Source organism: Macaca thibetana, chromosome 5, assembly GCF_024542745.1.
Source record: "Macaca thibetana thibetana isolate TM-01 chromosome 5, ASM2454274v1, whole genome shotgun sequence".
Classification (NCBI taxonomy): domain Eukaryota; kingdom Metazoa; phylum Chordata; class Mammalia; order Primates; family Cercopithecidae; genus Macaca; species Macaca thibetana.
In genome coordinates this window covers 125,551,192-125,577,888 of record NC_065582.1, presented here as the reverse complement: position 1 = coordinate 125,577,888, position 26,697 = coordinate 125,551,192, and the positions used below count along the sequence as shown (strand labels likewise).

The 26,697-nt window shown below is 35.0% G+C and overlaps 1 protein-coding gene and 1 pseudogene across 1 annotated transcript; both read right to left on the bottom strand.

Moving 5' to 3' along the window:
• Positions 1–971: 971 nt before the first annotated feature.
• AFP (alpha fetoprotein) lies at positions 972–24,824 on the bottom strand. Its single transcript, XM_050790320.1, has 16 exons — positions 24,705–24,824; positions 21,411–21,551; positions 18,795–18,846; positions 17,706–17,838; positions 15,194–15,405; positions 13,890–14,022; positions 12,868–12,965; positions 11,191–11,320; positions 9,040–9,254; positions 7,404–7,536; positions 6,731–6,828; positions 6,002–6,140; positions 4,131–4,354; positions 2,845–2,977; positions 1,454–1,508; positions 972–1,114 (listed from the first exon to the last, which is right to left on the bottom strand). Exons 2-15 carry the CDS (start codon positions 21,445–21,447, stop codon positions 1,464–1,466), a joined length of 1,782 nt encoding a protein of 593 aa, XP_050646277.1. The 5' UTR covers positions 21,448–21,551; positions 24,705–24,824; the 3' UTR covers positions 972–1,114; positions 1,454–1,463.
• LOC126955914 (uncharacterized) lies at positions 7,097–7,208 on the bottom strand (annotated as a pseudogene).
• Positions 24,825–26,697: the final 1,873 nt, after the last annotated feature.

Below are 26,697 nucleotides of genomic sequence, written 5' to 3'. Positions count from 1 at the left end.
TTCCCTGCCCCATTGCCCATTCTCCATATCTCATGGATTATCTTCCTCAAAGCTAATTATTAACAGCACATCTCTGCTTAGATATCGCTTTGGTCCTCTGTTACTCATAAGATATTGTCCAACCTCTTTAGAATAAAGCCATGAGAGTCTGGCTTAGCCCTTCATAGCTTCCACATCCTGCCTGACATTCTACATCTCTACCCTTCCCACCTACCCTGTACTCCTCTAAAACTATTCATCATGCTTTGTCATACCCAGTACCTCTGACCATGTGCCCCTCTTTCATAAAGTGAACTTCTCTTTTACTTGAACTGATGAATGCTCATTCATTTTCTAAGACTCTTCTTAAATGTTTATGGTACCTTCTCTAGTCAGAACCAATGTCACTCACCCTTTGGTTCCCTCAACAATTTGTTGTCAACTCCTTGTGGTCATAATCTGAGGCGTTCTTACTGTGTTGCTTCCTTCTCTACTGAAGTGACTGGAGAACAGTGACTGTACCCAGCACAGGGACTGGTACTCACTGAGGGCTTAGTAAACATTTGTGGAATAAAAATTTAATTTATGAAAATATTAATTATATTCAATCAAAGCTACAATGTATTTATGTTTTAAAATGTCTGTGAATACTGAACTGTGTAAGATAGAGAAAAAAAGTAGTTGTGAAATTTTCATAGATCCCATAGAAGAATAATAATTTCTTTTCTCATCTCCAGATTATCTGTTAGAATATTTCAGTGATGGCCATTTAATGAACAAAATGCCCTGGCAGCATCAAATAGTGTTTAACTTGGGAACATGTTTTCAGTTCACCAAGTGATCTAGTACTGTAAATCCATCCTTGGATGGCTTTAATCTCCTATAATAACCAGTACTTAATGCTATTTTAACAGAATCTGCTTCAGACAATAGTATACAAAACTAAAGAAATTATCTATAACTTTTCATAAATAAATAGACTCGGAAAAGGAAACATTTGGAAATATTTTATTTCTATGATAAGGAAATCTCACATAAAAGTATCATTTCATTAATTCACAAAAAGTGTTAAATCAGTTAAAATTAAAGAGAAAAGTTCACACCAAATGAAAGACTCCTTTTGTCTTCTCCTCCCCTGCAATATGAGCAAAAATATATTAAATATTAATTAAACTAATAGGTGCAGTAAGTAACTGGTTCTATTATTTTATATCAGAGAAATATTGGATACATAGGAAAGTCTTCTGATAGCATTTGTTGAAGCCTTTTAAATAACCTAAAAGGATTTTGCATAGTTGAGCCACTAATTTAACATTGTGTGCATAATTTTGTTCAAGTGCTTTTAAAATAAACTTTTTCTGAATTCCATTTATTTTTAAGAGAATTAATGGCAATCCTCATGATCTGTCTCATTATGGATTGATATTTCTGGAGAATCAACATTATATTCAATCTTGTCTGAATGTTTTGTTACCTGAAGTAATTTAAACTCCCAAAGCAGCACGAGTTTTTGAAATCAGTTTTTGTCCCTGAAAATTAAGAATAAACATAATCAGATAAAGAAATGGATTATTATACCAATCATACAGTTAACACTCTACAATCCGGGGTGAATTTACGGGTTTGTAGATTAACTAAGTTAAAAATGAAGAAATACATCTCTGATGCCAACAATCTAGGATAGTAAAAGCCAGGGAGAAAACAATATTCATTCATATCAACAGTTTTTTTCTATAACAATCTCCAAATCTGTGCCTATTCTGACTCAATCTTTCCCCTTCCTCTACAAATTACAAGTTATCAGAAATTAAAAGGTTTGCAGATAAAGTACTGCTACTATTTGTTCATGTTCTCTATAGCTAAATAAATGTCTTCTCAGATTATAGAACATTAATCTTCTTCTGTCATGCTTTTCAGAAATGCTTTACATCAAATCTGTTTTACCAGTTTTATCTAATTTGATTATCTATGTCCCACCCCACCTGATCCCACCAAAAACACACACATATACTGATAAGTGCACATACTCAAATGCATCTAATTATATTATTTATAGAAAAACTCTACATTTCTAAGTACATCTGTCTTTGGATTTTACATGGCGAGAAAGGCAAAATTGACAAAAAGACTAAGTTATAGAATATCTTTTTAAAGTATAGTGTTGCTATATTCAAATATATGTAGCAATACAACTAAAAAGTTGTAAAATTTAGCCAATTGTCTTGATTGTGATAATCATTTCACAATGTATAAATATATCAAAACATCACATGTATACCCTAAACAGATATAATTTGTATTTGTCAATCATGCCTCAATAAAGCTGAAAAAAGGTAATTTTTTTAAAATGTTAGGTAGAATTCTCTAGTTTAAAAAAACCTAGCTAATTATCCATCTAAAATTACTATGTAATTAAAATAACTCCTAAGTACTACTCTGTTGATGTACAAAGGCAAGCTTCTAAATGAGTTCAAAAACATTTTCTACAAATATTCTCCTAATACTCTGTTTGCATAATTAATTTGCTATTAAATCCTTTTATCAATGTAGCTGAATTGATCAATTTTAGGCCAGAAACTATCTAAATTACCATCAACTATTTATACATTCACTTTATGGGTTTCTCTACTATGAAATAAATTAAAATTACTAATTCTATCAATATATTTTAATATTATAATTCTTCCTAATATTAAGAAAATGTGATTTTTTTTAATGTTCTAAAATCCTTCAATCTGTTTCTCAATGAAATTTAAATCTCTCTGAAAATATTTTAAAGTTATAAATTTGTAGGGTCTTCCTTTCATTATCCACTACAGAAAATTCCATAGCAAGTATTTTGAGTATGAAATGAGCTGCATGTACCTCTTCAGCAAAGCAGACTTCCTGTTCCTGACCTTGGCAGCATTTCTCCAACAGGCCTGAGAAATCTGCAATGACAGCCTCAAGTTGTTCCTCTGTTATTTGTGGCTTTTGCTTCACAAGGTTAATGAGAAACCTGCGATTTAAAACAAAACAAAATACAAGAGAAGTCTGTTATGCAATGCTATTTTTCTACAGCCTTGCTGGTAGAGAATTCTCAGAGCCTAAACCCTTACTCCATCAACCTATCACCAGACTGACCACACACACCTTGTCTAGTACTTAAAGTAGAAAGACTGAGGGTGAAAACACGCCAAGTGTTCCACCGGCCTGGAGTTGTGCAGGTTATGGATGGAACACTATTTCATACTTGACCATACTTATGTGTAGTGGAAGGCAATCTCCTCCCACCCCCTAGGAATATTCTTTCCTGTCCTCTCTTCTTAACTGTGTCTTATCCACACTCAAAGACCCAGATCTCTGAATCCTGCCCATGCAGTTATCCCACCCTTATCTAGGCACTGGCAGCAGTAATTGCCTGCACCACTTATTTAGCAAGCCTTTCATGTTGGACTTAGACCAGAGCAATAGGGAGTAAGTAGATCAGAGCAATAGGAAAAGCTTGCCAGAAGAGGCAACATTCTTATCATACCTTGAAACATACCTCAGACTGTGATAAAGGAAAAAAGAGAAGAATGGGTTTTCCAATGAAGGAAGACTATTTACAAAACAAGTGAGGATTAAAATGCATGTGAGTTTGAAGAACATAAGCTCCATTGACTTGCATGACCATCACCATTACAAAAGAGCTCCCACAATGAACTGAAATGTACATGTCATTTCTTAACACCCAAATGGCATGGTTGAATTAAATAAGATAGTTATTCTCTTCAAAGCGTAAATAATGTGAAAAAAAAAAAAAAAAGATTCAATGATGTGTTTCCTGTGCTTGGAATGGAAGTACCCAAATTTGCTGCAAAGATATACTCTAATTCCTCAGAATAGATTGCCCACTTTTCCTCAAACCCCAAATACATATCACGATAATAGTTACAACAGAGATTATTTTTACAAATAGGAAATTGTCTGCCCTCATTAATTTTTCTAGACCTGCTTCCCCAATGAGGCTGGGAAGACACTGAGACAAAACTATTTTCAAAGACATTTTAAGTGCTTTGGGAGTAATGCTCTGTTAGTGAGCCCAATAGTGTTAGGTGAGAGAGGTAGAAGTCTCAGTTGCTCTTTGGGGTTGTCATTATTTTCCATGCTAGCAAGTAACAGTTTCTTACTCTTGTTTCATCGTTTGCAGCGCTACACCCTGAGCTTGACACAGATCCTTATGGAAAATGAACTTGTCATCTGAGAATGCAGGAGGGACATATGTTTCATCCACCACCAAGCTGCTGAAGCATGGCCTCCTGTTGGCATATGAAGAAGTGCAGCACTGGCCAACACCAGGGTTTACTGGAGTCGTTTCATGTCTGATACATAAGTGTCCAATAATAATGTCAGCCTGGTTAGGAGAATGAGAAAAAAAAGCAAGGAGATTGGGCATTAGTCATGAAGTTGGTCCAGTTTTTCAGAAAACTACTGCAATAATTTCAATGTCCAGCAATTTACAATTAATATTACAGGAAAATTTGCTATATAGGATCATGTGACACTATATTGTTAATTCCAGCATTTACTCATTTGTTTGGGCTAAGCCTTAGCACGTAGCAGCAGGTAGTCCATAAGTGATGTTGAGGATAGTCATTTAGCTATTTGTGTCAGCTATTCGAAACATGCTTCCAGTTACATACACACTTCTAAAGGATGAAAATATCTCTGCCTTTATGCTTCCCATGTGTATTTAGTAGAACTTTCCATTTTTCTTTTGAGAATCGGTATCTGAAGGTAAGAATAGCACAAACTTACCCCTTTTATTCGTATACATATACACATGTATATACTTGCAGCTACTATATCATCCTAACTGAAAAGAAATAGGACCAATTTTGCAGGTTTTTAAGACTTTCCTAATGTAGAATCTTGCTACCTTGCCTACTTCGGAGATATTTCTTAATCACCTATTAATAACTTGTATTAAGAAATAATATGTTTTGTGTTCACTTTATATATCAGACTAGTGCTGTGTGAGTTACGCAGATTATCTTGTTTAAAACAGCTGTCGTGTGAGGGTGGTATAATTTTTATTCTCAAATGTCAGATGAAAAATCTCAAACTTAATGACATAAGTAGCTTTCCCACTGTGATACAGCTAAAGAGTAGTGAAAGTAGAATGCGGCTGTAGGCTGGTGGCCTCTGGAACATACACTCCTGAACCATTACACCATCCTGCATCCCTGCAGCCTCCCAACAGGGGGAATTCAAGAAACAATTGAGGTGACGTTTAATCATAGGAAACTCTCCTTTTACTGTTAACCTTTGGGGAAAAATTTTACTACAGGAAGACTAAGTAGCAAATAACTCCCCATTATGATCAAGAGGAAAAGGGATAAAATAGACAATTTCATTTGCAATTATGACTTTATGGGGAAAATATTTTTAATTCATCCTGTAATCTTATGTATGACACTAGTGACATTAGGAAGTAAAGAATATTGGCATTACTGACTCGAAAGTCATTTTACTATTCAGAACATGATACTTATCCTGTGCTGTACCCTATACCCTGTGAAAGGGAAAAAATTATCCTTAATGTCACAATGATAACATTATACTACAAAAGGTAAAAATGTAAGTATGGCTAAAATAGTATGACTAATTTTAATCAATCAAAGATAAAGTTTTTTAAAACATCAAAGTAAATATATGAACAAAAAGCAGAAATTGTGAGTTGAAGTTACAAATTATGAATTAAGTTATGAATTATGGGCTACATGTTAGTCATTCTGTCTTTCCAATATATAAAGTTGGCTCAGATGTTGTTGACTAAACTGGCTGCACTTCCACCAGCCATCCTGGAAGAACAGGAAGCCTGGCCACACACCTGCCATCCAGAGCTGAGTCTCACACCTTCCAACTGTGACTAATCAAACAAGCCTCCTAAAGCCATCTCTACATTGGTTTTTACCATCTTCCCTACAGGGGAATTATGAGGCTATTTCAAGTCAAACAGGGCAGAAAAGAGATGGGACTAAACCAAGCAGACACTCACCGCTCCCTCACCACAGGCCAATAGTTTGTCCTCACTGAGTTGGCAACAAGTGGCTGCTGTGGCTGCCATTTTTCTGGTGATGGCCATCAGCTCCGATGAGGTCAGCTGAGGGGCTTTCTTTGTGTAAGCAACGAGAAATCTGAAAGAAGCATTTTTTTCTACTAAGTCCTGCTGAGTCATTCACGAGTTTTCAGCCACCTTGCTTCTTCTCACAGACTCTCTTCTCTCATGTCAGAAGACATGAGGTCAGCTCATTTGTTTCATCTACATCGTATTTGAACCAACTTCTGAGATGCATTTACTCTAACAACCACTCCCTGTACTCCTATTATAAAAGCACATCACAATGAAAAAGCCAACTCCAGGCAGAAGGCTGACTCGTATTCCAAACCTCAGAGTTTCATTAATTTTTAACTGTGATCTTTTGGTGTTTTAACTAGGACAGACTGTGACAGAATGGATATCTTTACTGCAAACATTTGCACAGTATGGGGAACTTAAAGTCAATACCACAGATCAGACCTCACAGGTCATTCTCATTGCTTCCAAAGGAGGAGAATGGGGAAGGCTACATTCTCTTCCAGAATATTGGGTAGTCAGATTACACTGACTTCCAGTCTGAAATAGGAACTGAGATTAGAGTAGCTATGGAGTTACTAATTTGAATTTATATTTCCCTTGTCTGTTAATAATTTTAATTCGCTAAAAATACTATTTACAAAAACATACGCATTTTGTAGGTAATATTCTCCTAGTTTCTGGAAGAGGCCGCAGCTTCGCTTTGCCAATGCTTGGCTCTCCTGGATGTATTTCTGTAATTCTTCTTCCTGAAAATGAAGAATTATTACATATACATTTTTCTCTTCTTGGATGCTTAACTTTGTATATAAAGTTGATCAATATTATATACTATTATAAAACCAATCAGAGATTTGTTAATATTAAAGATGGTAAAGTATAAATTTTGATAATTAAAGAAAATGGATTTTGGGGAGATTAAGTTTAAAACTTTATGAATCACAAAATCATTTAATGGCAAAACTCAGTCTTTGGATAAATGATTACAGTTCTTTCTGTACCAAATTCTTGCCTTTCAAAAGTTATCCAAAAATGAATAATGAATACTACCTTTATTTGTGGATCATAGAACTTTTGGTTAACATTTTTATTTCTACACTTGATCTTAGCCAAAAGGCCGAGAAGCGATTAACATTTTTATTTCTAAAGCAAACCACTAGCTGCTGACTGCTAGTTAATAACAGTTTAATATCTAGACAACTAGTTAATAGATACAGCTGGCTAACAACTAGTTAACAACTAGAGACTTTCAAACCAACAGCATTTTTAACAGATGACATCAATCCAGTTTTTCACACTCCCCTAAAATTCTAGAGAAACTTACCCCTTTATCTTGGCATTCAAGAGGGTTTTCTGTCTGGAAACACTTCTCCAATAACTCCTGGTATCCTTTAGCGACTCTTAGAATTACTGAGACCGCAAGCTGAGGATGTCTTCTTGAATATTCATGAACAAAACTGAAATATGTGGAGAAAAATATTTCAAGTTATTGGAACTAAGAGACAAAAGGAGCCCTCACTTCTCTAGTTATTCCTGTATAATATGGCATGTGGAAGTTAAATTCAAATAAATAAACCTGAAAATCAAATATGATTTGAATTATATGAATGGCAAAACTGTTAATGAAGACTGTGATCCTTCAAATTGTCCTGTAAAATGGTTTTTTGTTTACTCTTCCATCTTTCAATTTGACTTTTCAATTATTCAACAGATATTTTTCCAGTGTTTACTCTCTGCTAGCATTGCTTTAAGCAGATGGACTCAATGATGTGTAAGATAAATACCTGCCCTCTGAAAAGCACACATTATAGGGAGGCAGAACAACCAAACAAAAAATAGGCCATCTCATTTCAGTTAGTGATAAATCAATGAAAATAAATAAAGATGAAAAAGAAGAAAAGGGTTGATACCCAAGGTGGAGAGGCCACTAACTTTGTGTGTGGTCAAGAAAATTCTCTCTCGGCAGCTGATATCAGAACAGAGATCAGCTGAGTGAAGGAAGCCATACAAGTATCTGGGGGAAGATCATTCCTGGCTGAGAAAATTCTACTGCAAAGAACCTTTGCAACTGAAGAACTGCTTCTATTACACAATTAGCTTTAGATGTGCATGGATGTGTAAACTTAAAGATAATTCCTGACTTTACTAATGGTATTCCCAGATTATAGGATTAGTTCTGTCACCAATAAGTTGTCACTATGTGCCTCTTAAATCTGAACTTTATTCTAGCTTACATAATTTATTTAGCAGTGCAAACAATGTGTGAATGTTTAATTTTAATGCAACAATAGAGTAATATCTTCAGGCAATAGTAAAAAGAAAATTGGGCCATTACTTTTATTACTACATTAGAATCAGACTCTTAAATCTAGAAAGACCCTGGGAAATTATCGAGTGTAATGTCCTAAGTGCTGCACAAATCCCTCCTCTAGTAGTGTCCATAGTTACATACTATACAATTAAAGAAAACGTATTAACTTGATTGCTTGCTTCCCTTAAAGTGTATTAAAACAAACAATGTGCAAATGCCTCTAAACATGTTTTGAAGTTAATACATAGCCAATAAACTGTTCCTATAAAAGGTCTTCTATCTAGCATTATCTATTGTGTTATCTTTTGGAGAAAAGTTTTGAAAGTTCAATGGCAGCCTTGATATGAGTAATCTTTACAGGATGACAATGCTTGTGGTTCCAGAGAAATTGACGTGAAATAAAATCCAGCTTCATAAGCAAAGCAGTTAATGAGTCACAATTGTGAAAGCTTCACCATTATACACCAAATTCCATTACTTATTCCCTAGTTATCTACTTAAATCTATTTTGGCTCCGAACATTCTAGCCAAATATCTTCACATATTGAACTCAAAAACCATAACCATCACTCTCCATTTCAACAATGCAAATCTGTCAGCCACATAATCATTTTTACTTGTATGAACATACATTTACAGAGTGTGTTACCTTGCCAAGAAGATATTTTTTTCCCCTGAAGAAAATTGGTTAAAATCTCTATCTCCTAAAAACCTGTTTAGATTTGGTGATAGACCTTCAGGTTTTTCATCATTTTCTGCATGAATTATACATTGACCACGTTCCAGTGTGGTCAGTTTGCAGCATTCTGTTATTTTGTTTGACAGAGTGTCTTGTTGAGAACATATGTAGGACATAATTTTTTCCTGCAACAGGGAAAATAAAGTATAAGTTTTAAAGGTTTATTCTTTAATAAAGGATCTCAAAGTCAGCTTCAGAAAAAGGAAGAAAGGGAAGAGAGGGAGGGAGAAGGGAACAAGGAAAGAAGGAAAAAAGTCCAGGAAAGAAGGAAGGGGAAAGGGAAGTAGAGAGGGAGGGGGGGAAGGAGGAAGGAAAGAAGAAGAAAAAAGGCATTTTAACTTATCTCCCGTTTTAGTGCTTTCTCCCCACTTTTGGGTTTTCTCCTTTCACTTTGTTCAATTCTTCTTTCCAGTTGTTACCCTGTTTGTTTAATTTAAAACTTTTACAAATAAGAGGGAAATGTACTCAAATAAAATGGGATGCATATTGCTGTATATATTTCTATTAGCATTCAAATTTGCCACTAAACAACCTGCAATGTTATTTTAACTTTTTCCAAAAATTTTACAAATAAGAACATACTGGAAATGTACTCAAATAAAATGGGTGACTGACTATGACCTTCAGAGGGCAGTCTATAGATAAAACAGCAGTGCACATAAGTCGCCAGAGAGAGGCAGAGCTTATATAAACCTATCATGGGACTGAAAATTCTGCACATTCTCAGCAAAGACAATTAGAACCCATTGTTCAGCTATCAAAATCCACCTTATATACCATACTGAAATTAATGTTTCCACTTTAAAGGAAAAGGGTGGTTATGAGTTCCAAAAATTGAAAAAACTAACTTTTAAAAAATGACTATGAGAAACAGTAACATGGTCAGTTCAAAATGGGAAAACAGAGCTCAAAGAAAAACAAAATATTTCTTGTTGGTTTTCCTAGTATGCAGGTAGATACTTCTAGAAGAAAAACAAGTGAAGTAGTACAGTCGCCTGTCAAACTGCCTCCTCTCACTTCTTCCCCAACTCCTCAGGGACTGTCACTCTCAGGTCTCCCCTGCAGCCTCAGCTTCTTGCTGACTTCAAGCATCTCAGCTGAATTGTCATCGGAGTAGGCTGAAATGAGCATTTTATCTTCACTTTCAGCCTTCTGGAAACCATAGTCCAGTGCTGGTTATCAAGCCATTTGAGGACCTAAGAGCAGTAATTTTTAAGCTCCTTGGATTTTAATCTCTTTGGTGTGCCCTGGGGCCCATAGAGAGAGAGTAATCTGGGGGTCAACAAGCCTCTCTTGTAATATCTAGAAAGTCTAGGGTTAGCCAAAATAAGCCAATGCCACACTGCTTAAGTCACCACTGACTAGAGCACACTCAGGAAACTGTTACTGGGTTTTTTAAACGTTGTTTTCTAATTCGCTGAGACCCCTTTATTCACACTTCTCTTTGGCATGGCTAGCTTTTTATCTTGTAGAACAGATTCTTGTGCTATTTTTATTGTATTTGTTCATTTAACAAACTATTATAGAATGCCTTCCATGTGCCAGGCATTGTGCTATGGAGACAACAGTAAACCAAGGCAGTCCCTAACTCCAAGGAGGTCACTGTCTTACCTCTCCTATCAGACTGTGAATTCCTCGAGGTCAGCCTGTGCTTTTATAGCAAGTGTCTGTCACAGTGGCAATCAGATAGAAAGTATTTAACATATATTTATTCGTCAAATGAAAGAATAAATGAATGAAAAAACAAATACATTAAAACTTAGTTTCCTCCTGTCCTCTAAGACACTATGTAGAAGCCTTCTGAGAAGTTCTCATAGTTTTTTTAGAAGTAAGAAATAGATGGGCCTTGGTTTCACAAAAGGGGGTATAGCTAAAGTGAAAACCAGGATCAACAAAAGATGGCTTAAGTTTTACTACCAACATGTCTGCAAATTTACGGAGTCACCTAGTTTCCATACCCTGTAACCAGTTCAAGTCAGACAACCTTCTCCCTTTTAGAATGAGACAAAAAGAAAGAAAAGGGAGTGAAAATTATCTTTTTTAAGAAGTAAGACTCTTCACCCCATCCTGCAGACAATCCAACACGTCTCCTCTGCAGCAGTGCTCATGCACGTGGGCCACATCCAGGACTAATTTCTGGATTTCAGTAAAATTAACTTTGGTAAACTTCTGACTCAGTTTAGTAACAGTTCTAGGAAAAAAAAAAAAGAAATTAGAAATTAATTTCTTCGTTATCTGTCAAAACAAAATAGAATTTACAGAGTATTACTACAGTAGAAGTTTCAAAGAGTAACAAGTGAAATTCCCTTGTTGTTTAAAAAGAAAAGGAAACAGGTTGTAAGGCTTGATTCCAGCTGTGTCTTTCAAGGTGGTAGCTCTGTAAACTGTGACCTGGCCTCACAAATGGTTTAGAAGAATTTTATCTCTTCCTAAAACATGTCTTAAAAATTAAGGTAAATTCTTTTTGCCATTCCACTCTGATGCTGAGCATTTGTATTGAGTGGACAGAAAACTTTAAAAGAATAAACAATTAAGAAATGGAAAACTCCATGGAAATGAGAACCATTTTTTACTGGGGTAAAAAATACTTCTGAGAATCCAGGAAAGGAGGCGTATGTGCAAATCAATGAAATGGGACAAGAAAGTGGAGCAGATTAAACATTTCAGGCATACCATTGTGCCAAGAGAGTAATGTGGCCAAAAAAGAAGTAAGAAATAAAAATTCTGGTTTCCTCTGCATATTTCATTAAATTTTAAGAGTTGTCTTTGTAAAACCACTGTTCCTAGAGAAGATAGTGTTATGCCTGCTTCTGATAAAGATGGATCTTCTCTATAAATTTAGACCACTTAGCTTTCACTATGGATAGCAAATGATAAGGTTATTATAATACTATCTCAATTTCTATTTTATTACTAAGATAAATTTAAATGAAGTAGGTAATTAATCTTTCAATTTCTAGTTGAGTTGGAGAGTAGTTAAGGCATAAATCTGACTTCTTACAGGAAGAAATTTCAGTCTTTAGAACTAATTCCATTAATAAAAACTTCATTATAGATTTCCATTGTCTACAATATGTTTTAAAGTGTTATTTAACCAAACAGCAATCAACTAAACTCTGAATATATATACTTACTACTATTCGATTAGCAGCTCAGATATTTTCATGTACTAGAAATGTTTCATCATAAAAGAGTTGATGAGTACTTTAAATCAGTTATATAATTTAAAATGTTCTTTTCTCCTGACACTAGATTCTAATATTATTGCCTCAAGGGAATATTTTTATGGGAAGCAATAAATGCTATAAAGAGCCTTATAGAAAGTTAAGAAACACAATTAATGTAAAGAATTTCTTGTTAAGGCAAAAGTTGTAAATGATACTCAGTGAAGGCTGACTTATTTTGTAGAAGGGCTGGAAAAATATGGTCTAGTAATGAAGTATAATTTGATTGCAGACCAGAACTTAAAGTGTCTTAAAGAGGAGGTAAATAACACAAACTATAAAAGTCTTTTCCATTTATTATCTCAGCTAGGCTTTAGTAAGTGTTAAACTGACTTATCCATTGGCTTCCTTCTGATCCTACGAGTTCATGGTTCTAACCCCATTAGCCCTCATCAAAGGGGTCTCAAAGGGGTCTTCATTCTCTAAAACAGCAACAATTAGAAAAACGAACCCAAATTGCAAAAGGGTAGTTCTATAGCTCTCACCCTCTTCCCTAGATAGAGCTTGAACTTACATGGCATGGAAAGTTCGGGTCCCAAAATTTTTCATTACTGCACATGCATGTTGATTTAACAAGCTGCTTTCTCTTAATTCTTTTGTAATTGATGCTGCCTAGATGTAGAAGAAACAAGATGTCATGAAAGCATATACTAATATTTTCTTTATGAGCTCTAATATTTAGAAAAACAACAAGTATAGGTAAAATGCAATTCCATAAAATACGTTTTTTACTAAAAATTATAGATGTCACACGTTATGTCAGAATATTATTGACTCATTTATTCTTTGAGGTTAGTTTATATGCATCTGTGCCAGACAAATTTACTCAAAATACCTTGAAACAAAAACATAACTTTTATATTGGGGATCACCAATGAAAAACTGTACTTTTAAACAGCTTAAAGACAAATTCAAGCCTGCTAATTTCTTAAATGTCTTCTCAGTTACAAAAAATACGATTGTATCACAGCTTGACACTAAGAGTAGTCACAGTTCTCAAGAAATTTTTGTTGTAGGACTGCTGGCGGCAAGTAGTTAATGGTGGATATTATTCTAACTCTCTAAACCTAAAAAAATATTTTCTTCTCTAAACCTCTTTCCTAGTTTGTTAAAGGACAAAAATACTTACACCTCAAATTTGTTCTAAGGATTAAAAAAACAGTGAGTATAAAGCATTTATGATAGTTGGCCTTTATTTTTTCTCTCTCCTCTGCTTCTCCTTTTCTCTGTTTTCTTTCACTTACTCGCTCCCACTTATAGCAGCCTCTCTTTCCCTTTCTCTCTTTCTGTCTTTCCTTCTTTATCCCATCAAACTCACTTCCCTAATAATAAAGTTATTGTTGACTTAATGAATAGATAATAAAAACCAGCAAATCCAGTTTTGTTCACACGAAGAATATCAGATTGCTGAACTATTTCTCTATTCCAAAAATGATAGTCTCCACATTAAGCACATTTTCATTTTTAACTTTGTTTTTTTTAATGAGTCATAGTCAGACTACAGTACTGGTTCAGATATCCACACAAATATGATACCTTTGTTTGGAAGCATTCAACTGCATTTTCAGCTTTGCAGCAAGATGGAATTATTTTGTCATAGCGAGCAGCCAAAAGAAGAACTGTAGGTGCATACAGGAAGGGATGCCTTCTTGCTATCTCGTAAATGAATCTGTGAAATGAAATAGAGCTGGAAGATTTATAAACACCTAAAAATAGGACTACTACTGCTTGGAACTGGACTCTAGGATTTACTTAAAGCTTCAAATAACAAGAACAAAAGCATTTGACTTTGTCTTTACTGTGTTTCTAAGGAGAAAATCATCATATTTTTTCCACATGTTGTCAAAAGTTTCCTCACTAAAGATGCTGGGGGGAAAAATATCTGACAGATGGTACCAATTCTATTATGAGGAGAAAATAGGCAGGCATGCTAACTATGATTCTTATTAAAAGGTCCTTTTCAATAAGCCTACTCAGATATGTTTCAGGGATCAGCAAAGCCAGACTTCTGCTAAGTGCAACAGAAAGATGCACATTGTATCCCTTGTCAGTGCAGAATGGGGTTATGCACCTGGATAGTCACCATAGCACAGATGTTCTAAGGGCAGTCTCTCTATTTATCTGGTTTAGGAGTAACATGGAAGGCAGAAGTGCTGAAGAGTTACATACAGGCTTCTCCAACAGAGAACATGTTCTCAAATGTCAAATGTACTAGCTGTGTGCCCTTAGCCAGTTGTTTTAGCCTTCCTACCTTCAATTTCCTATCAACAAAATGGGGGAAAGAAGAAGAATGAAGAGGAAGAGGAGAAGGAGGCTTCAAAGGTTGTTTGTGAGTGTTAATCCGATCCTCTGTGCAAGCAGACATGTTTCCACAACATCCTAAGTGTTCAGTAATCCTTTGCCATGTCTATGTATCTTGACCATGCTTGGATCTCTAACTTTCATTTCTAGGCAATTAGGTGAATACAAAACACCAATATACGGCTCTGGAAAGCATCAATTTTGTGCAATAGTAATACATTCTTGAACAAGGTAAAATTGAGAGTAGAAGGGGTAAAAAGAAAAAAGAAGAAGAAAACAAGGTGTATATCTCTCAAGGGACTAATGGAACCTCTGGTAGGTCTGTCCTGTGGTCTGTACTACATCTAGCATGCTATGGAAACAAAGTTACACTAAATAGTGCTCTCCTAATTACCTTGCCTGGGACCTCAGCAGACACAACACCAAACAAACATTATACCTCTTACTGGGAGTACATGAGTACATTGCAAAAATACCAAATTAGGCTTGCCATTGCTGTGTTTCTGGGGTTTGCATCTACCTTTAAACTGGATCCTTACCTGTTCATGAATGTCTCCCTGTCTTCTTCATATGCTTCACAACTCGTGACAGGTTCTGGGACTTGGAAAACTGGGATGGATGCTGGAGTGGGCTTTTTGTGTGCAAGAAAACAGTTATGTCTTCCCTCTTCACTTTGGCTGCAGCAGTCTGAAAGTCCATACTTTTCCAAAATGTCTTTCTCATGGCAAAGTTCTTCCAGAAAGGCAGGTAGCTACAAGAAATATTTTATGTTTAGTGAAAGACACTAACTTTGCTTTAAAAATCTATAAGACACAAACATTTTCTAATGTCTAAAATCAGAACTATAGATTCTGAAAATTTTTCCGTACACATTCTAATGTATTTTGTTTTAGCCTGATGAAATAGATTTCTTTGCTGCCTTATGGAAAATGAAACTTTAATCTCCAAACAATGAAAGGAAAAAAGCCATGCAATATTTTGTTTCTCTTTCTCAATTTTGAATTATTTTGTTTTTCCTTTTTGTGTTATCAAAAATTTGGACTAAGATATATAAGCTTTTATAAATATATAAACCATGTTTCATAGACACAGGAAGGGAAACAACACACACTGGGGCCTGTCAGCGGGTGGGGTGCAGGGAGGGACAGCATTAGGAAAAATAGGTAATGCATGCTGGGCGTAATACCCAGGTGATGGGTTGGTAGGTGCAGCAAACCACCATGACACATGTTTACCTATGTAATGAACCTGCACATCCTGCACATGTACAACAGAACTTTAAATTTAAATATAAATAAAAAAGAAACTGAGCAAAATAATATTTTCATTATTCTCATTAAAGATGTAACTTTTGGAATTGCAAATACATATGTATATATTATGGTATATACATATATATATTCATATACACATACCACATTTCAAACATCAATGCTCATTTTACATGCCATCCTTACAAGGCAATAAAAAATTACATATTATTTTTAATTAGAAATAAAAATGATTTTGAAATGAAATAATGGTTGGATTTTAAACTGAAAAAATGATTTTTTAAAAAAACACTTTTCTTTGTTGTAATTACAGATTTAGCTAAAATGTGTTAAAATGTATGTGCTTCCTTGTCTGTGACTTACTCTTACCAAACTCAGATGACAGCACCAATATTCCACAGAAAGCCTCGAGAAATACATGTGTTTCGTGCATCTGAGGAAACTTTTATGTAGCTTTTATAGTTGCTACAGTAATATTTAGAGAATCCTGGAACACTTACATAAGATTTCTAATTCCCAATCTTCATTTAAAAGGTAGACCTTTAAATTTACAAGAATAAATCAGCAATCTGTAACATTACCTTGAACCTCTAATTGGATGTAAAGTTGCAATAGATAATGTATTTTGTGTTTTTTATGCACATTTTGAAAAGATTATCACAACAAGACAAAAATAGAGATGCAAAACAGAAATTTTTGTCAAATCATAAATTTCAAAATTGGAAAGTACTTAAACCATATATTTAAAAGGGCATCTCTTCTGTGATATTCCAGGTACATTGTCTTTCAGCCACCTAATTAATCCCACCATAATAGAGTATTCTCTGGGCATGTTGGTTTATAATTGGAGTGTTCTAATCACTATAAAGTTTGTTTCTTTGTTAAGATAAAATAAATAATAATAAATATTATTTGTTGAGTTTCGACATTGAAATATCCTTATACTAAGAAAAGTATTTAGTGTTTATCTAAAATTCAAATTGAACTGGGTATTATGTTTTATTGTTCTTTGCTAACCCTGGCAACCCTAACCATGTGCTATGCATCTTACATTCACTATAATTATAGTGTTAAGAAGCTACTAAGACTGTCAGTTTCAAGCCAGATGGTCTAGTTCAAATCCTGGCTCTGCCATTTGGTGGTTCCCTTAAGAAAGTCACTTAAATTCTCTGCACCTCAACTTCCTCAACTGGAAGATTAGCATCTATCTTCAAGGATTATTTTAAATGTTTAATAAATGAATATAGGTAAGCAAAGCTGATATCCTGCCCAGAAGCCCCAGCCAGCATCTCTTGACTCACTGGACAACCATTCTGGTTCATCAGTGCTATCTATCCCCTATGTCGTAAAATATTTTTATTATCAATGTACACGTTATGCTTCCTAGAATAATGCCAGTCACATTGTGTGTATAATAAAAGTTAGCTACTATTATTGTTATATCAATTTCCATGCTAACTCTGAAATGGGAGCTATTATCATCTCTTATTTTATAGATAAGAAAACCGAAGCTCAAAAAAGGTAATACGCCCATAGTCATCAAGATAATTTTATTTCAGAACCTTAGCTCTTAGTCATCATATTCATATGGTCTCTTTACAATAGCTACCTATTGTTCTCTTCCGCTCTCTTTAGCAATTCAGAATTAACCTAATCCCTCTTTCATATAATAGCTCTTCAAATATTTAAATGCATTTTTCATTGCTATTTTTGTATCTTCTCTTCGGCATGCTAAATTTTAGTCAAATATCACAATGCTTTTTTGAAATTATTCACTCACCTGGTTTTCTAAACACCCTGCAGACTGTTCATCTCCAGTGGGTTTCTCAATTGCAGTCAATACATCTTTCACCATTTTGCTTACTTCCTTGTAAGTGGCTTCTTGAACAAACTGAGCAAAAAATATGGTAGCCCTGAAACAAAAATACATGTGAATCCTTAAGGAACAGACCTGTAGCAAGCTTATTTTTCTCAAGTATAGTTTTTTGTTTGTTTGGTTTGTTTTCTTTTCTATTTATGTTGTAATCTGTTTAGACATTTGATTTGTAAAATTAGCTTCTAGTCATCTGAGAAGAAACTTCAGTCTTTTTCTTGTTTTCTTTTCCCATAAATATACATATAGATGTTAAAGGCTAAAATAAGTGGATTTCCCATAAGAGTGGTTCCTCCTTCTGTGACCATCCATCTACTGCAATGCACCCATAATTGAGGGTATCTACATTCCTTACGGTTACTTTTAAATTTAAGCAAAAAAAAAAAGGTAATTAGACAGACCTCTAACAGTGTCTACTCCCAGTATGAGCAAGGTGTAAAACCCAAGACTACAGTGCTCATGGATTGACTCAAAGCAGTCCTTATGCAGGTTTGGATGTGCAAGGAGTAACAGCAACACACTACTTTAAATTCTTCGTTAGAAATTTTAAAAATGTGGGATGGAAAGACATCCAAGAGACTAACATACTCTCCACAAATAACAGAAAATAGAATATTTTATCACCTATGGTTTGCTGCTAAGATTTAAATAGTATACAGAAAAGAAAACATTATAATATCACCCTGTTGATACTGATGAGAAAAATTCCTGAATTAGTATATGGCTGTCACTGATCAGACACTAATCTTCAGTTTCTGAAATCTGATTTGGTTTGCCTCATGGGATTTCAAGGAATCGAGAAGTTAATGTCTAAGACATTAGTCAACAGTTTAACATCTTCAACATCAAGTTGATATTCAGTATCAGTAACTTTTCTTGAAATTGTCCAAATTGCTTTTGTGCTTTTAAGAACTCACAGGGCTACCCAATTTTGTTTAAGTATTTACTTATCCTTGCTTTACACATTTAAAGTAGATTTATATAAGCAAAACTTACAGGTCAGGTAAATTTATCTCTGCAGTACATTGGTAAGAATCCAATATGGAAGCTGGAAAGCAAAATAAACTTTATGAAACGTGTTTTCAACTGCAACCAGGAAAGTAATCATTGTTACATATGAATGTTTGTATTTCAGTTAGAACTGTACAGTTTCAGAACTAAAAGAACATTAGAGATAACCTAAGCATCTTAATTTTATACTTGAGAAAACTGGGAAACTAAGGAATGAAGTTAACAGGCATAATTTATAGTAGACCTATCACTAAAATCCAGATTTTGTCTTCCAGTTGTTTGGTTTTTCCCTGTACTCTAGTGCTGTAGTTGTCCTGAAAGTTAAATGGTTAAAAATATATATCAGGCATTCTTTTGAACATAGTTATATTACAGTTTGCCATTCACATCCCAGTCACAGTGTTTCTTCTTCAGACTATCAAATAGTGACCTATTTTCTGTATTAAAAATAAAGATGTTACTTATTTTACTAGTCTGAGGGAGTTTTCTATGTGAAGGAGCACAATTCTGGCTTCTTCACATATAAAATTTTATTTACATTCACATATAGGTACATATAGGTGTATATAAAATTTTTCAAAGTTAATATGCATACCAATTAAATAAATGTGTAAAAATTAATTTAACATGAAACATACAAACCATTCATTTGTCACATTAAACACTGCTATAATTTTGTAAACCTCTTGTAAAGTTACAAGTTTATCTTTAATTTAAATATATCCACCAGTTAAATATTTTTTCTCCATGTGGAATAATAAACATGATAAATAAATCAAGACAAATGAATAAATGCAAATTTTATAATTTTAAAAATTTTGATATAGAGAAAAGAAATTTTGATAAAGAGAAACACAAAATATCTCACCTATTCCATATTCATTTCTATGCAGTGTTCTGGATTCAGTAAAATTTAGTAGGAAAATTAAAAAAATTGATTCCACCCACTTCATGGTTGCTAGTTATTTTGTTATTGGCAGTGGTGGAAGCAGAATATGGAAAATCGTGCTGAAATTCTTTTATACTATTTTCAGGCAATGCCTGTTAACTAGTAACTTTTTGTTGGTATATCTGTTACTTTATGGTATTTCCTTAGGTTGAAAATGGGACATTTGCCAATAATTAACAGCATAGCACTTATTTGTATTTTATGTTCAAGGACACAGACCTCTTTGGGGCAGAAAAAAAAAATTGCAAGCTTATTTTATTTTGCAAATATACCAAATATTCTTCTCAAAGTACAGAATATTCAAAGAGATGACTTGTCCCTAAGTTGCAGATTAATTAATTCCTCTCAAATTAAGAAGTTAATGAAGCCATAAAGAAAAGACATCAGATTTGGTATGCAATTCATCTAATGCATTAATTGTTTAAAACTATCAAATGTCTATTACATGCCAGGCACACAAGACATGGTCTGACCAATTCAGACTCTTCATTTTGCAAATATAACAAATATTCTCAAGCTACGGATAATTCAAAGAGATGACTTGTCCCTAAGTTGCAGAATAATAAATTCTTTTCAAATTATCATTGCTTGATAATTATGCTGTCATTGTTTAGCTCAAAAACACTTTTCACTTAATATGTATGTCAATAAGGTACATTTTAAAGTATTTAGTATGTGATGTATGACTTAACATAGAAAACTTAGAGCACAAGCCCTAATAAACCAAGTCCTATAATAATTTTATTTGCACATGTGTCTTTATGAAGTGGGTCAGCTGCACCATTCACTTAGCAACTCAAGATGATGATGTTAATACTAAATGATGGATGCTAATAGTGGTTCACCTCCTATCATCCATGTCTATGAGGGTTCCCAATCTTGGTTACACATTAGAATCACTGGGGGAACTTTCTGAATTCCCAGTGCCTAGTCTGTAACCCAGACCAGTTAAATCAGAATCTGTGGAGTTGGGACCCAGGCACCAGTATTTTCTAAAGCTTCACAGGTGTTTCATTATTCTAAAGGTAAGATTATAAAACCAAATGACCCACACCAGGAAATAAATTACTATGGTACATTCATAAAGTAAGATGATATACAGCCATCAAAATAACTTTGTGGAAGAATATTTAATGAAATGGAAATGTGCTCATAATATATTGCTAACTGAAAAACAGGACAAAACAATATATAGAGAGGGGTCTCATTTGTGTATCTTTGTACCTCCTCTTTACTCCTCCCACCCTCTAAAAAAAGTGTTGAATAAAAGAAATAATGGACAGCAAAGTTTTAACATCGGGTTTCTCTAGATGGTAAGGTAAGTGAATTTAATTCTATCTCTCTCTCAAAACTTCTTCAGTGAAACAGCAGTATGCAATTTTCAACATAAATTTTTAGATAAGGTAAGTACAGTACTCAAAAAATAGATCATACTGCAAGCTACTAGGGCACACATTTAAAGAAAAAGGGTTTACCATCAGTAGCACTTCCAGCAAATACAAACATTTATCATAGTATAAACAAGGTCTTCCATGCTAATCGAGTAAAATTCCCATTCATTTCTTAGGTTTTTCTCATTTTCTGCTATGTGTGGCTCTCCTAGGTTTTGTGTGCTAAGGAACATGTTAAGAAAACAGGCCTTGCTCACGTACTCTCCAGGAAGAGGTAGCACCATCCTTGTCTATCCATTTGGATTCCAGGATAGTATTTACAAAGTGCAGTTCTTCTACTCCTCCTCAAGGGGGACTTTACTCAAATACATGAAAGCCAAAGTATTTATTAGGAAGGAATACCTAAAAAGCAATAGTCACGAAGTATTAGTTATGAAGAACTGAAATGGAGTTTTATGAAGCAAACTACATAAGCTTGTCCAAGCATGGGCAAAATCTCCCAAAGCCTTTCACAGTGCCTGGTTCATAGTCAGGACTCAGCAACATTTGCTGAATGAATAATAAATGTATTTGCTCCAACCATGGGTTTAACGTAGAGAAAGGGGTTACATTTGGCAAATCCCAGATTCCATAACATCTGAAACCTTTATAACTTTACAAAACATATTTCAGGTTTTCTGATATATATAGATATAGATATAGATATAGATATATAAATATAATCTTCAAGGCCAAGTAATCCAATCTGATCATCTCATCAAAAGATTAGAGGGGACAAATGTAAAAATGCCTGGCAAACGGTAGGCGTTTACTAAATTATGACTATTTCGATATTACAAACATATATATATATAAATAGACACATAACTACAAATAATATGTACACATCAAGCCAATGTGTGTTGTGTCAGCCACCAGTTCATCAAGATGTCGATGAGACTACACCAGGAGTAACAACTTTTCTGTCAGTCCAGGTCCTATTTGGACTTTTCCTCTGATATTATGCTGCATTTGTGTCGTCCTCCAATCTCCTTCCATATTCTGCCTTATGGAGCAGATGTCTGCCATTCCATGCCATATGATCAGAGAGGCAGTATAGCACAGTATTAATCATGTAAAGTTGGGGACCAGTTTGAATTTTTGCCCTGTCACTTAGTTACATGACTTTGGGCGAGTTCATTAATTTCTCTGGGCTTTATCTTTATCATCTATAAAATGAGGATGTGATAGTACCTCCTTCGTGGTTAAATGAGAATTAAATTCATCAATAAATATAATTGCCTCAGAACCGGGTCTTGCACAAAGTAGCACTCGATAGATGGGATTTTATTTATTCGTCCAACAAAATGTTAAGTCTGCACTCCACGCACTGTTTTTGGATGGGAATAATGAGCAACAAGAGACAGGCACCATCTAGCTCTTGTTGAGCTTACTGCCTAATCAGAGAAACAGACAATAATATCAGTAATCACAACATAGTGTGATGGATGCTGTGATAAGTAGAATGAAAAGAGGAACTCCGGGCATCTTTAGAGGGGTCAAGTCAGGCTTTCTAGAGGACGTAACATCTTAGTGGAGATCTGAAAGAAAATTAGAGGTGAGTCAAATAAAAAGGGAGGATATAGTGTTCCAGGAAAATGTAAAAGGCAGTGGAAAAGCCAACTGGTAAGGGAGAACAATGCACACTTAAGGAATGAAAGAAAATGCAATTTCAAAGAGGCACAAAGTTTAATAGAACATACTAGATATTGGGAATTCCTGGCAAAGTTGGCAAGGGCCACCTCTCAAAGACTTTTTAAATGGACTTTATTCCTCTTTCTGGGGCTATTATGGACAACAAAAGGGAGCTAATAAAAATCATATTTGTACTTTGTCTCTTTTGTTTCAAAAGGGGATAAGACTATGATAAGGAGACCAGTTAGGAAGTTTTCGCAATAATACTGTCAAATAAGTGGGCTGGATAAAGCTGAGCGGTATGAATGAGATAAAGTCAAAGACTTAGTAACTAAGTACATGTTCAGTTTTGGATATATTGAGTTTAAGATAAAGTGACCAGTTTACCCAAACAGTGCTGGCTCTATGCCTATTGACTTAGTGTAATTATTAATCAGGCTCCCTTTTCACTCTCATCTGCCCATAGGTGGGATGAGCACTGGGCTCAATGTAATTAAATTTTAAGGAACAAGAGGATCCTATGTGCTACAGGACACATTTTAGGAAGCATTCTAGGCAAAACTCCTGGGTTTGCATTTTGAAACGTCTTTAAGCCCTCCAAGTGGAGAGGTTGATGTGCATTTGAATGCTACTTTTTATCTTCTGGAACAAGATTGAGGCTAGACATTTCAGAATCATAAGTTCGTAGACAATTATTGTAGCCCTGTGAGTGGTTGAGAAAAAAAGATAGTAGTGAAAAGAGAAACCATGAAGAATAGCAAATTTTCCAAGACAAGCAATAAAGAGGAGCTTTGTACCAGAGTTTGTATACTAACGGCAAACAATCCTCAATCTATATGTGTTATTGCTGAAAGTCCTAAGTACAGAGTTCACGGCAATGCTTTTGCATTGATGTAATTCTGATTCCGCTTACTTTTTCATACGTCTTTGAAAAGACTCAGAAGCAACATGGAACAGTAAACTGAACTTTGGTATTAGAAAGATGCAAAACTAATTCAAATCTAATTGTCTTATGGTCAATTATTAGCTATATGACATTAGGCAAATAATTTAACCTGATTTTTAATTTTTCTCATATATCATGAAAATGATCTATCCCCTGAAGTTTATTTTGAAAATAAATGGAATAATATCTTCTAACTGCCTGGTACCTACAGACATTAAAAAATGAAAGTAATTATTATCATTGTTAGCATGATGTTAGTGTTAAATATTAGATATATTCTTCTTCAGAGCAGTTGAGCTATACATGTGGGTTGTGAGAAAATTCCTTCTCTCTCCTCACTGTTTCTGAGATCCTTTTCATTTTTTGTTTGTTGGATTGGGTGGTTGGTTGGTTGAAAATGTTTTCAAATCTCCACTCTCCTTCTCCATCAATGCTTGAAAAAAAGTACCCAACCCTTAAGGTCTATTCAAATAATTATCCATGAATGTATTTCTGATTAGTCCCTAGCTAGAGAAGAGCCCTCTCACCTTTGACAACTTATTAAACCTTTCAGATTTTTTTTTTCATGAAACCTCTTGTTGATGGTATATCACAGTCATTTGTAAGCTATGTAATTATTCCTGGACCATTAACTTCTTAAATTCAAAAACTCATCTTTGTGATTCCTGTGGTCCTAAACAAAACATTTGTCACAAGCATAAATAAATAGAAATAAATAGCTTTATAAATAGAAATTGGATGGTACCACCCCTACCCTCAGATTGTTGTACTCGGGATTTATGTGCTAATTGTCCTCATTCATTCATTGATACAAATGAATGACGCATCTGTCATACTCGTCTCACCACAGAAAATTATTGAAATGTTTATATTTATATTTTCTCAGATATTCAAGACCCAGAGGCACCAAAACAGATCTGAAAAGAGGACAGTACCTAAGGTCTTGGGAGAAAGTCAGTGAACCCTGTTGGAAGTTACAGAGCTTAAAATAAGCCCCATAGAACAGATATAACCCAAATGTCATGAGATGGACATCCTCAAAGTCCTCCAGCCCATAGTCTGTCCCTTAATACTTAAGAAAGGAGAGGGAGAGAGTGAAAGTACATTTAGCCCAATGCTTTTCCTACCTAAGGGGAGAAAACAGAATTACCATCACCACCCCTACCCCCATATTTCCAAGAATTCAGTGATACGGGAGTAAAGACTGCATTTATCCTTGGCATCATTGGTTCTTATTTCCTATTGCTGTTAAATTCTCTTTACCAAATACTCTGTCTTTTCTCCTTTACATGCTGTTTCCTCCATGCCCTAAACCCCAGGTCAGATAGCCCCCAATCACTTTTTCAAAAAAAAAAAAAAAAAAAAAAAACCCACCACAAGTTTGTATCAAGGAACTAGATATAAAATATAAAAAGATCTTTTCCACTCGTGTCAACACCACCTGACTCTCTTCTTGTACAGCCCTGACCGACCTCCTTCTTGCTTGCTCTCTCACCCTCTTCTTTCTTAATATCTTCCCATCCAGCCCCAGTTTCTATATTCCCCTCTTATTACTGTTTTTAGGCAGAACAAACTATCACTCCCTGTGTTTAATTTGTGCCTATCTATCTGAATCATGCTCTAGAGTACGAGACTTCACCTTTCCCATTTGCTGCCCCCCAAAAGTTATTTTACTTATAAATAAAAAAGTATTTGATTAAAAAAGAAGACTGTTTCCCTTTATCAAAGGGATCTTGTCCCTGGTTTGTAAAGGGAAAAAAACACATTTTTTTCTCCCTCCCACACAGAAACAAACTCAAAGGAGTCAGTCAGATTAGGCAACCGATCTTGCCTCCTAAACTTAAAAGGATAGAATTGCCTCAAGTTCAGCAAGGTGAATTAAGACATCAATACGGGTCTTGCAGAGATAGAGCAAAGTAAGTCAAGGGCCAACTGAAAATACATTTTACAAAAATCTATGTTCCATTAACAGCATTTCTTCTTCTGTATGTTGGTTGCCTATGCTAGGCTGGGCATAGCTCCTTAAAACAGCCGAACTGCTCCACATGCTCAAATAGACTGTCAACTACTTGAGAGAAACACACTTTTAAAGTATCTCCTAGAACAACAACTTGGACAGAAAATAACACTTCTAAATCTTCATTTTGTAATGACTTTTTCATATGGACTCCTTCTCTTCCCAGCTTCTATAGCAATGACAGGGTATGAGAAACAACAAAGGGGGTCCATGGCCATCTGCCATCATCAGCATCATTGCTGAATATGAATACTCCCTTTTCTTAATGTCTTAGTCCATTAGATCATTTGTGATGCCATAACAAAACACTTGAAACTGGGTAAGTTGGAAACAACAGAAATGTATTTCTCACAGTTCCAGAGACCAGGAAGTCTAAGATTCAGGCACCAATAGGTTCTGTGCCTGGTGAGGACTATTTCTCATCTAGATGTCCCCACAAGGCACAGAAGGAAGGGAATGCCAAAAGGGCACTAGGGCACCCCTTCAGCTTCTTTCATAAAAGCATTAATCCAACCATGAGGGTGGATGGTTGAGTGATGGCTCGTTGCTATAGAAGTTTCAGAAAAAAATCCCTTACTTGGTCAAGAGATTTCACTGTCTGCTATGGACTAGATGCTTGTGTCTCTCACTTCCCCTTACCAAATTCATATGTTGAAGTCCTAACCCCCAATGTGATGATACTTGGAGATGGAGTCATTAGGAGGTAATTAGGTTCGATGAGATCATGAAGGCAGGAGCCTCATGATGAGATTGCTACCCCTATAATGTCAAAGAGCTTGCTTGCTTTCTCTGCTATATGAGGACATAGCAAGAAGGCGGTCAACTATAGGCCTGGAATAGAGTCTTCACCAGAAACTAAACTTTGCCAGAATCTTGATGATAAACTTTCCAGCCTCCAGAACTATGAGAAA

Excerpts from the sequence above, each read along its gene's own strand:
- AFP (XM_050790320.1), bottom strand. The coding sequence starts at position 21,447 with ATGGATAGACAAGGATGGTGCTACCTCTTCCTGGAGA. Across the intron at positions 14,023-15,193 it reads AGGGAGACATTCATGAACAG|ATTCATTTACGAGATAGCAA; the intron begins GTAAGGATCCAG and ends TTCATTTCACAG. Across the intron at positions 11,321-12,867 it reads ACCCGAACTTTCCATGCCAT|AACTGTTACTAAACTGAGTC; the intron begins GTAAGTTCAAGC and ends TTTTTTTCCTAG.